At 35.7% G+C, this 14,043-nt stretch overlaps 1 protein-coding gene across 1 annotated transcript in view; it reads left to right on the forward strand.

Annotated features, from left to right (window-relative positions):
- Window positions 1-14,043, forward strand: part of nxn (nucleoredoxin) — a 75,098-nt gene that overhangs the window by 54,936 nt on the left and 6,119 nt on the right. The window contains exons 2-6 of the mRNA XM_016268554.1: window positions 2,366-2,483; window positions 6,447-6,591; window positions 9,957-10,063; window positions 12,573-12,752; window positions 12,859-12,983. Coding sequence (XP_016124040.1) covers window positions 2,366-2,483; window positions 6,447-6,591; window positions 9,957-10,063; window positions 12,573-12,752; window positions 12,859-12,983 — 675 coding nt within the window. The remainder of the gene's footprint in view (window positions 1-2,365; window positions 2,484-6,446; window positions 6,592-9,956; window positions 10,064-12,572; window positions 12,753-12,858; window positions 12,984-14,043) is intronic.

Genomic DNA, 14,043 nt, shown 5'->3' on the forward strand with positions numbered 1-14,043 from the left:
TTGAACTGATGGGCAGCAGTTGACATGGCTGATCATGGAGCTGTCTTTCATTTCATATTACCCATCTCCCTCATCCAGTCGCTCATACAGCTGTCTCACAGCCTGCGGGCCAGCTTTGTTCCCTCACGGCTCTTCTCACGACTCACTGTAGATCTCACAGCTGTGTCAGATTCACAGGTGTGTGTAAGGTAAGCAGCGGTGTTGATACTTGAGACGTTCACAGTTAGTGCCCTTTAACCTCACTGTTTTTGCAGCGTAGGCCGTGTACGCTTCAGGCCGGAGTGAGAGATTTGGGTGCAGACGAGCCAGTGATTGAGCGCTGTTGTCTATGGCAGTGCTGCAGGTTTGTGTTGGAGCGACTGTCTGGACACAATCCTTCAGGCTTAAAGAAACAGAGTAACACTCTTTGACTGCCTGTTCACATCTAAACGCTCCTCCGGTGAAAACATTTCATCAGCTATGCATCAAATAGTTTGATCAAGCAGCGCAGGAATTAAGTAATTTGGACCTCCACTGCTTTATTCCTCCACGTTTAACATTCGGCTTCACACTCCATATATATGTGACCCTGGACCACAAAACCAGTCTTAAGTCGCTGGGGTATATTTTATGCAATAGCCAAAAAAAACATTGTATGGGTCAAAATTATCGATTTTTCTTTTATGCCAAAAATCATCAGGACATTAAGTAAAGATCATGTTCCATGAAGATATTTTGTAAATTTTCTACTGTAAATATATCAAAACCTAATTTTTGATTAGTAATATGCATTGCTAAGAACTTCATTTGGACAACTTTAAAGGTGATTTTCTCAGTATTTTGATTTTTTTTTTTGCACCCTCAGATTCCAGATATTCAAATAATTGTATCTCGGCCAAATATTGTCCTATCATAAAAAATCATACAATAATGGAAAGCCTATTTATTCAGCTTTCAGATGATGTATAAATCTAAATTTCGAGAAATGTACCCTTATGACTGGTTTTGTGGTCCAGGGTCACGTATTGTTAACTGAAACTACAGTAAGGCTGTATTTTATTTTATTTTAATCTTTTATCATCTTCATTTGATTGATTCTACAGATCCCAATCTTTTGCTCTGTGCCTACAGTATTTTCAGTGGATGTGTGAAAAGAAATCATATTTTACCTTAGTTGTGACCGATGTAGTATGATTCACGAGTTAACTACATGCAAATGATTCTTGTGAGCCAAATCTTTTTAGTGAATCAAAAACATAACGTTTCAAAACATGATTTACCATTTTGATGCCCTGTACTGTTTACAGCATTAGCAGAGAAAATGTAATTCATAAATAAGAATATGTAAGCAAAATAGACATTAAACTCAAATTATTCCTAAATGGAAAACAATTGTATTGTATACCTACATCAATCCCCAGCCTGATTCTTTGCTTGTGCTGTCAGTTTAATCAATTTAATGTGATTAATTATTAAAAAGGTAATTTATTTTACAATTAGCCATGCCCTCTGATCTGTATGTATATTCGATAAGGAATTTGGCCAATTTGGAAAACTACAACAGTAATATTCTCTTTTTTCAAGGGGCTTTTCAGACAAAATTATTTAATTTCATAAATTTTTTAGCATATCATGAAGTTAATTTGAGAATTAAATCAACTAACAGCCCTTGTTTTTGCATGTGAGTCTAGCGTTTTGATAAATCATTCATGTCCGTGGCACCTGCGTTTCAAGCGCTACATGTTTCGCATCAGTCCGCTGCAGTTACTGTAGTTTACTTTCATAGGCGTCTTTCATCTATTAGACCTTCGCACGGCCACGTCCTGAATAATTTACCAGGTTTGTTCTCACCAGCAAAGGATGAAGACAGCAGCAGCGCCCACAGTCGTGAGACTACGCGAGCAAACGGCTCTGTCGAGCGAGGTTTAATCGCTGGCTTTTTAGGCATGTGCCACGCTTTCACTGAGACTACAGAAAGAAAGAGCACTCTCCTCGAATTTCCTCAGATGCCAGTCTCTTTAAAGTTGAATCAGCCCTGTAGATGTTTGATTCTGGCCCTTAGCTAATTCTTCGCCGGCTCGCCTCGGCTGCAGATAGCACTTAATTCAACTCGCCACATTTCTGAGTCTCTTTATACTTCAGAGCGAGAGGAAGACGTTTAAGCCTCACGTGGACTGTTTAAAGATGGGAAAGTATTGATTGTATCTCTAATGGTTAAAAAGGCAAAATAGCTTTGGAAATAGAGGAATGAGCGGAGATGAATCATCATCTCTCTCTTCACCACAAACATTCCCAATCCTCCTTATTATTTTGGTCATATTCCTTTTGAATATCTTTTGATTTCCAGTCTCTCATCTCAGTCAATGTGTGTCTTTTCTTTTTGTAGATGAAGCTTTGGAACAAGTACAAGGTGACTAGTATTCCTTCTCTGGTGTTCATCGATGCTGCCACGGGGAAGGTGGTGTGTCGGAATGGCTTGCTTGTAGTTAGAGATGATCCAAAAGGTGAGTACCAGGCTTCATTTTTCACCCACTCTTTCTTTACAGGGGTTTAAAGGAAAGTTCACCCAAAAATGATTACTCGGTTGCTTTTCACATGTTGTTCCAAACCCTTGTTGAATGGGAATGGAGAATTATTTGAAGAAACTTCACAGACCTCTGTGGTTTATAGTTTAAGCTCCAGAAATGACACAAAACACTCCATAAAAATGTCCATACAACTTGTGTGCTATATGATCTAAAACCAAAATTATACTTAAGTTTTGGTGCGATAGAATGGTTTCAGCATACAGGGAATTGTGTACACAAATGCAGGCGGTCGACATATTCGCATTAGAAAGTTTAATTTTTGTCGAGTGCCTGCACTATTTCTCTCTAGAAGGTATGATGATAAAATGTGTTTGTACTAGTGCTGTGAAACGATTAATCGCATCCAAAATAAAAGTTTTTGTTTGTAATATATGTGTGTGTACTGTGTATATTTATGTATATATAAATACACACTCAAACAGTATATATTTTGGAAATATTGCTTAGACAGCTCTTAGGTCTTGCCCATATTGGAGAGGTTGGAGTCTGATTGATTGAGTGTGTGGACCGGTGTCTTTTATACAGGTAACAAGTTCAAACAGGTGCAATTAATACAGGTAATGAGTGGAGGATAGGAGGGCTTCTTAAAGACAAACTAACAGGTCTGTGAGAGCCAGAATTCTTGCTGGTTGGTAGGTGATCAAATACTTATTTCATGCAATAAAATGGAAATTAATTATTTAAAAATCATACAATGTGATTTTCTGGATTTTTTTTTATTCTGTCTCTCACAGTTGAGGTGTACCTACGATGAAAATTACAGATCTCTCCATTCTTTGTAAGTGGGAAAACTTGAAAAATCGGCAGTGTATCAAATACTTATTTGCCCCACTGTACATGTATGTGTGTGTATTTATATATACTTAATAAATATAGACCGTATATTGCGGTGATAATGATGTAAGTGACGTTGTTGCATTTTAATGTTGAGATGTTGGGATTCCCTGAATTATCGTCATTGATATCGTTATCGCAATAAATAAATGAAATATCGTGATATATTTTTAAGCCCATCTCGCTCAGCCCTATTGCACAGCATCTCAAATGTTGTCTTGGTCGTCAAAGTATTTCTGTATAATTGCCTCCCAGAACTTTCTTGCATGACTGCGTTCCCAAACAGCAGACATCCACCTCCGAAAGCAGTGACTGCATTTGTTGTGTTTTGTCTGCTTACTCTGAGGCGCAAGTAATTTACTATATATGAAAATTATATTCAGTGGCTTCTCCTACTTTTCTTAGTGATATTTAGTGCCAGTTTATCAGGAAGTGACAATTTTGTTCTCTTTGACTCGTTGGATGGAAACGGCGCTTTATTTGTAAATGTTTTATGCAATATTCCAATTTTGTGCACAAGTTAAATTCGCAACTTTGGATGGAGAAATACTTTGTGATGTTACTCATTTGTAAGTCGCTTTGGATAAAAGTGTCTGCTAAGTGAATAAGTGTAGATTGAATCTTGAGAAATGGATTTGTGAGTATTGATTGTTTTCGAACTATTGATCGTTTTTCATGATTGATTTTGATTGGTCATGGTCGGGTTCACTTCTGCGAATCTGACTGATTAGTTCTTGAATAATTTCTTGACACAGTGATCTGGTCACAGTAGTTCTTAAATTTACAGCTTAACAACTAGTGCTGTCAATCGATTAATCGCGATTAATCGCATCCAAAATAAAAGTTTTTGTTTACATAATATATTTGTGTACGGTGTTTGTTTATTTATGTATATATAAATACACACACATTCGGTGTATATTTTGAAAATATTTACATGTTTATATATTTATACTATTATATTTTATATTATATATAAATATATTTAATATATAAACAACATATATTTTTTTAAATATATACATGCATGTGTTTGTATTTATATATACATAATAAATATACACAGTACACACTCATATATTATGTAAACGATAGCTTTTATTTTGGATGTGATTAATCGTTTGACAGCATTATTAACAACTTTAAACTATTTGATGTCTTTAGAAAAATATAGTGCACAAGTTGTATGGACTGCTCTTATGGTCCATAAACTATATATTCCAAATCGTCCGAAGCCATACGATAGTGTGACTAGCAGACCAAAATTTGATGACTGGATCATTGATTTAGTGAGTTTGATTAATTCATATGAGCCAGTTCTTTTCAATAAATATCTAAATGATTGAGTCATGAGTCGGAGTTCACTATATAAATAACTTTACTACATGTGAGTAAATCATTTATTTGGAGGTGAACTATCCCTTTAACTTGACTTTCACATGCTCAGGAACTCGCATTGCATACTTGACTTGGCACCACGGGACATGGTTGTCCTTCACTGCTCTTCACCTGTCTGTGTGGTAACGATATTTGAAGATCTCTAAGCGTTTGATAGGCCTCAGCTCGCTTGAGTGGTGTCATGCAACTTTCTGCAGGTGAAAGAAAGGCATTTTATTTGCCTGGAAAGGCAGGGAGCCACTGCGTTTCTGTAAAAACATTCTTATGGTGGAATCTGTCAAGTGATCAACATGACAGATTCCCCTCCTTGGCTTAATGAGCCTCGGCTACTGCACTTACCAGCAGTAAGAGTGAAAAATGAAGCTCAGTGTCGTTCTCAAACACCGGCACGCAGGATTGTATGACATATGACTCTGCTTTCTATGTGACGACGTAGTCAAGAGCTTTTGTTTGAAAGCATGTGTGGACGGGGAATATCCGGTGTGTTTGTACAGTGTGAGTGTGTGAACTTGTGCACAGTAGCAGGTTCAGAGGGCAGAGGGTTGAAAGGGCCCTTGACATAACAAAAGGCCCCGGCTGAATGTGTGGGAGTTTCAAAGCACAGCAACAGCCCAGCGCTTTTGTCCTTTCTGACTAATAAAGCCTGTAACAAAGAATAAAGACACTTTTGTCCTGTGACCATGTTGTTAAGCTCCAAAATGGCGCAAAAAACATGGAAAAGCATCATAAAAGTAGTCCACACAACTTAGATTCAGATTAAATAAATTTGTGTGACAAATGGGCCAATATTTAAGTCAGAATTCTCTGATAAACATCCCGCCAGTGAACTGTCAACTCAAGAATCATTAAAACTGGATACATATTTCCCTCATGAAACATGGTCTTATTTGCATATCAGACTGATTCATTTATAAATAAGTGATTGATTCATGAATTGAACTATAGAACCAGATCAGTAAATTATTTACTGATTTTGATTATCCTGATCTGAATTCTGTTAGTTCTGTTTCTTTTCAGAAAACAGATTGGTTGTGTTAGCCAATAAAACTGATTCTTTCATGAATCTGAGTGATTGATTCAGTGAGTTGAACTTGAGAACCAGATCAGTAAATTAATCATTCACTGATTATGACCATTCTGATCTGAATTCTGATCATTCCAGTTCTTTTCATGAAACAGATTTGTCCTATTTGCAAATCAGACTGATTCGTTTAGGAATCTGAGTGATTGATTCAGTGAGTTGAACTCAAGAACTAGATCATTAAATGAATCACTCACTGATTTTGATCATTATGATCTGAATTCTGGGTTGTTTCAGTAAACATATTGGTCCTATGTGCAAATCAGACTGATTTATTCAGAATTCCTAGTGATTGATTCAGTGAGTTGAATGTGAGAACCAGAGGAGTGAATGAATCATTCTGATTGGAATTATGACCATTTCAGTTTTGTTCAGTGAAGAGATCCTGATCCTGTTTACAAATCAGACTAGAACTTGCACAATTGGTGGCTGACTAAATACTTTTTTTCCCCACTGTATATATATATATATGAATGACATATGCATGTGCTGCGCTGGCAGTGAAAGGAGGATTGTGTGACAGTAATCAGAGTCCTGCCTCTGCTCTGCTCCCACCCGTCCTGCAGGCCTGGAGTTCCCCTGGGGGCCGAAGCCCTTTGTGGAGGTGGTGGCCGGGCCCTTGCTCAGGAACAACCGACAGACGACAGACAGCGGTGCCCTGGAGGGATCCTATGTGGGGGTTTACTTCTCTGCACACTGGGTGAGTGCTCTGTGCTAGTGTTTCTAACCTAGCTGTTCTTTGGAGACAAAATCACGGTCGATTTAACCTGTACAATCAGATCTCATATGTTAAACAAGTTTTTTTGTTAAGTACTTATGTTTTTTCTAAGAGTATCATTATAAATTGATTGCAATAACTAATGATTTAGTTATACTGTAGGTAACTAAAACTAATATGGCCACACCTGGCCACACTTTGGAAATTAAATTGCAGTTGATTCATCCTATACAATTGGATCTGATGTGCTAATTTTCTTAAATACCAATAAATAATGAATTGCAATAGCAAAATTATGTTAGTAATAGGCTTATTATAGTGAACTAAAACGTGATGAAAAAATAAAAACTTGAAATAAAATAAATGTTGTTATGTGAAATAAATATATAGTATATATATTTATATATTAGGGGTGTAACGATACATGTATTCATACCGAACCGTCATGGTACGGACATCTCGGTTCAGTGCATGAGGCCTTACAACGAATACAGGCAATTCACCCTCAATCCAGAAGGGGGCACCCGCAGTAATGCAACGCTGTTTGATAACCACCAGCAGAAGAACAGCGAATGCCATGAGTTGCGCACTTGAAAACAAAGCCCACTAGACAGTGACCATGTGCTGATTCTGAAGTCTCTCACTGACAAAGGAATTATAGGCTTTGTACTTCAGTCGCGTTCCAACGGTGACACAGAGGCAGACGCGCTGATGATTGGTTCACTGCGCTGTGAAGTTAGCAATGCTGGAACTGATATGTTTTGTGTGTGTGTGCGCCGGCGCGATCACTTGTTTCCTGAAGAATCAACTTTAAACACTTCGTCATTTATTAGCTTATTAATAATGCATCACTGTAAAATGTCTACTTTTATTTGTGTGGACACTCACAGTGAAAACAAAACATTGTGCTTTTGTAAAATAAAGAAAACAAATAGGATGTCGCTTTCTGCCATTTGAGTTTCCTTTCTGTGAACAAAAGCATGTCACAAAAATGAACTGAAACCCCGTATATATAGGCTACGTTACATGTCGCACTGTTTTTCTCTATTGTTTATCTGTTAACTAAATCAAATCTATTTCAAGTATTTATTCCTTGTATGTATATATGTACTGCAGATTTTATATAACATTATAATTTAATAACATATTTAGTATTTTCACATCTAGGTAGAAATTTTTTTAATTTGTACTACTGTCTGTTATGTATAAATGAAAAGAAACCTAGCATAGTAGATTTTTTTTTTTCTCCTGTTGTAACACTCACAGTGAAAACAAAACATTGTGCTTTTGTAAAATAAAGAAAACAAATAGGATGTCGCTTTCTGCCATTTGAGTTTCCTTTCTGTGAACAAAAGCATGTCACAAAAATGAACTGAAACCCCGTATATATAGGCTACGTTACATGTCGCACTGTTTTTCTCTATTGTTTATCTGTTAACTAAATCAAATCTATTTCAAGTATTTATTCCTTGTATGTATATATGTACTGCAGATTTTATATAACATTATAATTTAATAACATATTTAGTATTTTCACATCTAGGTAGAAAATTTTTTAATTTGTACTACTGTCTGTTATGTATAAATGAAAAGAAACCTAGCATAGTAGATTTTTTTTTTCTCCTGTTGTACCGAAATCGTATCGAACCGTGACTCCCAAAACCGAGGTACATACCGAACCGTAATATCTGTGTACCGTAACACCCCTATTATATACACATATATATTAGGGGTGCAACGGTTCTCGGTAAAAAATCTAACCATACGGTTCTCCACACACGGTTCGGTTCGGCATGCACTAGGGTTCAACTTAAATCTGACAGTGCATCTGTAATATGGTTTGTTAGAGTTCGGCTAATGCATGTTTCTGTTGATGGATACAAATTCTGGCTTCCCAATACATTACAACAAGAATGATGAGAGTGTGTCGCCCCCCCTATATATATATATATATATATATATATATATATATATATATATATATATATATATATATTATAGCATTTTTATTTAGTTTAACTAAAACTAAAACCATAAAAAAAAAAATAAAACTTAAAAAATATATTAATGAAACATTTTTATTTCAGCTAGATGTGAAGGCAACATTTCTCATTTTAATTTATTTTAACTACAAATTAAGATTAATAGAAACTATATAGACATGTTAAAAGTACTACAAATGACAAAAAAATTTAAAATAACTAAAACTTAAAATTTTAAATAAAAATGGAATATAAAATTAAAACCTAATTACAAATATTAATAAAATCTATAATATCTCACTGATACTAAAATAACAAAGGGTAAGTTATTAGTATAAATAACAGAAACATTTTTAATTGATATATAACCAAAAAATGAGTCATGATTCAGTGAGCGAGACTGTATAATGGCTGTGAACGATTCACTGAGTCTGATTCAGACCTCTAATAACTCGTGTGCAAGTTTGAGGCTTTTTTTTCTAATTCAGTCATTTTTTATTTAATCACAAATTATATTATTAACTAGGCTAGTTAATAATTAGGCTATAGACACACACACTAAACAATTTCAGTGGATTAATTTTGTCTTCACATTTCTATTTTTCATTTCATAAAAATCCTTAGAAAATTTTTATTTCCAGGTTAAAATGTAATTTTTGAATCCCAAATATTTGGTGTGGTCTCAGATTTTGGACAATTTTTATATATACGTTCACTAGGGATGCACTAATTATTAAAATACTGATCTTCATGATTTTCATGTTATGATAACCGATAAATCGGCAAAATTAAAATTACAAGCATTTACAAAAAGTACGGTACAGTAAAATTACAACTACATTGCTTTGTCTCAAAAAAAATAATAAAACCCTAAAAAAAAACACATTACAAATTATATTGCTTAAACACACACACACATGCCATTTCTTCAAAATCCTAAAACATTCTATGTATTTCCAGGTTTTAATTTGAATGCCAGATATTCAGTGTTTATTCATATTAAAATGTACAGCGTGAAAATGGATTTAACAGTGTGTGTTATTAAATGATTAATTAAGTGTATTTAGAGATTAACTTAAAGTGAGGTTTGGAAAATCGCAATGGCGATTATCTAATCAAAAAATAGGGAATATAAGCACAATGAAATATCCAGTATCGGTCTATTTACAGATATATACGATATCAACTGATATCAATAAATTCAAATCTCTAATATTGGCCATTAACTCACACCAATATATTGTGCATTCTTAACTTCCACACATAAAATCGTACGTACTTGTTGCTTATTACCGATAATTGTTTGATTATTTTAAAGTTGGAGGACACTTTAAACACACAATGAAGATTGCAACAGCTTGTGTTTTGTGATGCAGGTCAGAGGAGTCATTTACTCAGTATTTTAGCGAGATGCCGTGGTTGGCGGTGCCGTACACAGATGAGGCCAGACGGTCACGACTCAACAGACTCTATGGAATCCAAGGTATGTCTGTGGACATTAACTCTGGCTCAGGTGGAAGTGCGTTTGCTTGATGTAACAGCGTGTGGTTGGATGTCACGTTGGCCGTCGCTGGATACAGCTGACCCTGCCAGGAACTGCAAACTGAGCTGTAGGACCTCAGGAATGTGGGCGGCTAATCAAGTTTACTTTACTATTACTGTTCCCCACCTCTTTGAAAACACAAAAGAAGCATTCTGTTTCTATACATATAATGGAAGTCAATGGGGTCCAAAACAACACTGGACCAACATCGACTTTCACTGTATGGACAAAAAACACATTATGAAGACATTCTTCATAATATCGTCTTCCTTTGTGCTTTGACTGGCTAATAAATAATGACAGAATTTGAAATCTTTAATATAAGTCTTTCTGCCGTAATTAGCTGCGACAGTGTGTAAAACAGTGCCCAAAAACTCTGGACCAGGTATCATATGACCCCTTTAAGCATCAAAAAAAGTCTCTTTTGTTTTGCTGTCGTCTCTTCTCCATTGCGAGCGGATGCTCATTTACTCAGTATTTTAGCGAGATGCCGTGGTTGGCGGTGCCGTACACAGATGAGGCCAGACGGTCACGACTCAACAGACTCTATGGAATCCAAGGTACGTCTGTGGACATTAACTCTGGCTCAGGTGGAAGTGCGTTTGCTTGATGTAACAGCGTGTGGTTGGATGTCACGTTGGCCGTCGCTGGATACAGCTGACCCTGCCAGGAACTGCAAACTGAGCTGTAGGACCTCAGGAATGTGGGCGGCTAATCAAGTTTACTTTACTATTACTGTTCCCCACCTCTTTGAAAACACAAAAGAAGCATTCTGTTTCTATACATATAATGGAAGTCAATGGGGTCCAAAACAACACTGGACCAACATCGACTTTCACTGTATGGACAAAAAACACATTATGAAGACATTCTTCATAATATCGTCTTCCTTTGTGCTTTGACTGGCTAATAAATAATGACAGAATTTGAAATCAATAATCAATAATTTTGACCCATACAATGTATTTTTGGCTATTGCTACAAATATACCCCAGCGACTGAAGACACATTTTTTTATTTTTTTTTGGGGTGTTTTTCTAATTCAGTCATTTTTTATTTAATCACAAATTATATTATTAACTAGGCTAGTTAATAATTAGGCTATAGACATAAATAATGACAGAATTTGAAATCTTTAATATAAGTCTTTCTGCCGTAATTAGCTGCGACAGTGTGTAAAACAGTGCCCAAAAACACTGGACCAGGTATCATATGACCCCTTTAAGCATAAAAAAAAAGTCTCTTTTGTTTTGCTGTCGTCTCTTCTCCATTGCGAGCGGATGCATTGAGAGGGAAAGCACTGGCTTCATGCCTATCCGGTCTGGAATGTGTGGAATTCATCTTGGATGAGTTGATACTGACTCCCCCGTTCCTCCACCTCCAGCCTGAAGTCGCTGTGAGAGTCTGATAAGGCCACTAATACTGCAGTCAGATTTCTATCTCAAAGAGCGTTTGAGAGAGGACGGCCATACAGAGAGATCGGTGTGACCACAGGCCGTCTGACTGTGCCTTTGTGTGCTTGGGGTGTGGAGGACCTTTGTGTAGCTTAAAACAGTGCAGCTCCACTTACTGTACCATTAAACGTGGTAAGGCATGAGTTGTCCTTTAATTTAATCACCATTTTGTCACTAGTCGACAAAAAAGTGGCACACTAACAAAACTTCAACAGCTTTTCAAAAAAATGTAAAAACATTTTTCAAGCATTAAAACATACAGTAACATATTACGAACATTTTACAATAAGTTTAACACAATAGTAAATTGTTGATAATTTTACAGTAAGTCTGACACTTAACTTTTAAAAGTAGTATGTTAACATTATTCATAATGAACTAACATGAACGATTGTACACTACTGTTTAAGTGATTTTTAAAAGAATGTTAATGTAAATAAATTAATATAAAGGCTTAATTTATTTAATGAAAAATACTATAAAACAGTAATATTGTGAAATATTATTACACTTTAAAATGGCTGTTTTCTACTTGAATACATTTTAAAATGTAATTTATTCCTGTGATGCAATGCTGAGTTTTCAGTATCATTACTCCAGTCTTCAGTGTCACATGATTCTTCAGAAGTCATTCTAATATGCTAATTTGCTGTATTTATTTGAAAAAGACATCTTTTGTGACATTACAAGTTTCTGCACTGTCACTTTTAATCAATTGAATGCGTCTTTGCCATTTAAAATATCTAAAGAAACTGATTCTATTATTCAGCAATGTACAGTATATATTAATACATTTGATTGATTAGATTTAACATTGTAGGCTTGAATCCTATAATTACAGCCAATTCTAACCTATTTGATGTTTAATAAATGTGTGATGTATTAAATTTTAAAGTAATTGTTTGCTTGTGGCACTATTGTTTGCTAATTATATCTTGACATTAAATAAGTCTAAAGAATATTGTACAGTTTTTTTGCCGTTTAACCTTTTCCAGGTATCCCCACACTGATTTTACTGGACACAGAGGGTCACATGATCACGCGACAGGGGCGGGTGGAGATTCTCAATGACCCCGACTGTGAGCTCTTCCCATGGCACCCGCGACCCGTGCTGGAGCTCAGCGAATCCAACGCCGTGCAGCTGCATGAAGGGCCCTGCCTGGTTCTGTTCGTAGGTGAGATGAAGCTGTGTTTGAGATCATTGCAGAGGAACACTCAAAGCCTAATGACTCTTCACTTCATCTTCCTCTCTCATCTCACTGTTTTTAACCTCTTATTTAGATGCTGAGGAAGAGGGAGAGCTGGAGCCGGCCAAGGAGCTCATCCAGCCAATCGCAGAGAAGATCATGGCCAAATACAAGGCAAAGGAGGAGGAGACACCACTGCTCTTTTTTGTCGCTGGAGAGGTATGTTTGTCCAATTATGTATGTAATCAAACAATTAGGTGAAGTTCGCCCAAAAATGAAAGTTTGTCATTTATTTACTTACCTCATGTACTCCACTGTAAACAGAAGGTCAGGTCTTTCTTTGAATCAGTTTCGGTCTGAATTATTCGTTCATGAATCAAACTGATCCAGACTGACTCAATCTGGATATTCACTGGATATGAAGATTATCAGTGAATAACAACTTAAATTTGACTGTAGGCTTGTGCAGTTTATTTTGAAATATATGCAAATGTACAAATTGTGCTATTAATTTTGCAACGTCTTTCAATAATTTTAATTCTCAAAAATGTTATGAAAAGTCATAGTTTTATGTTAGCAAAAAATAGTCTGCGTATGTGACTGTTACTTGGCATTTGTGTGTGTGTTTTTTTTTTGTTTGTTTTTTTGCTTAGCTTAGCTTTGTGTTTTTATTATAGGTTAAGACATTGTCAACCCAAGGTACTCGCAGCTGCTGCCAACAATTTGAGCGTGATAATAATATTAATAATAATAATTGTTGGTCACATTATTTTCAGAATTGAAATAAAAATTAAATATCATTTAAAATTATTTTACATTATGGTATTGCATATGGAATTACGCATTATGCATTATTGCATTATCACACAACACCTTTTTCTTCAGTATCATGCAGCCATATTTAGGCCTGTCAAATAAATCTAACATTTCACTTTAGAAGACTTAGAATATAGTGCATAAGTCTTACAAGACTACTTTTACGATGATTTTATGGTGCTTTTGCATCATTTCCTTTGCAACAAAATGAAAGAGAGTAAATAATGACAGATTTCCCATTCTTTGGGTTAACGCATTATCACACAACACCTTTTTCTTCAGTATCATGCAGCCATATTTAGGCCTGTCAAATAAATCTAACATTTCACTTTAGAAGACTTAGAATATAGTGCATAAGTCTTACAAGACTACTTTTACGATGATTTTATGGTTCTTTTGCATCATTTCCTCTATCACTGAAGCTTAAAAGCTTCAGTGCCCCTTTATTCGAATGCATAAATTC

This window comes from Sinocyclocheilus grahami, unplaced genomic scaffold (genome assembly GCF_001515645.1).
Source record: "Sinocyclocheilus grahami isolate Dianchi unplaced genomic scaffold, SAMN03320097.WGS_v1.1 scaffold46.1, whole genome shotgun sequence".
In the NCBI taxonomy this organism is placed as follows: domain Eukaryota; kingdom Metazoa; phylum Chordata; class Actinopteri; order Cypriniformes; family Cyprinidae; genus Sinocyclocheilus; species Sinocyclocheilus grahami.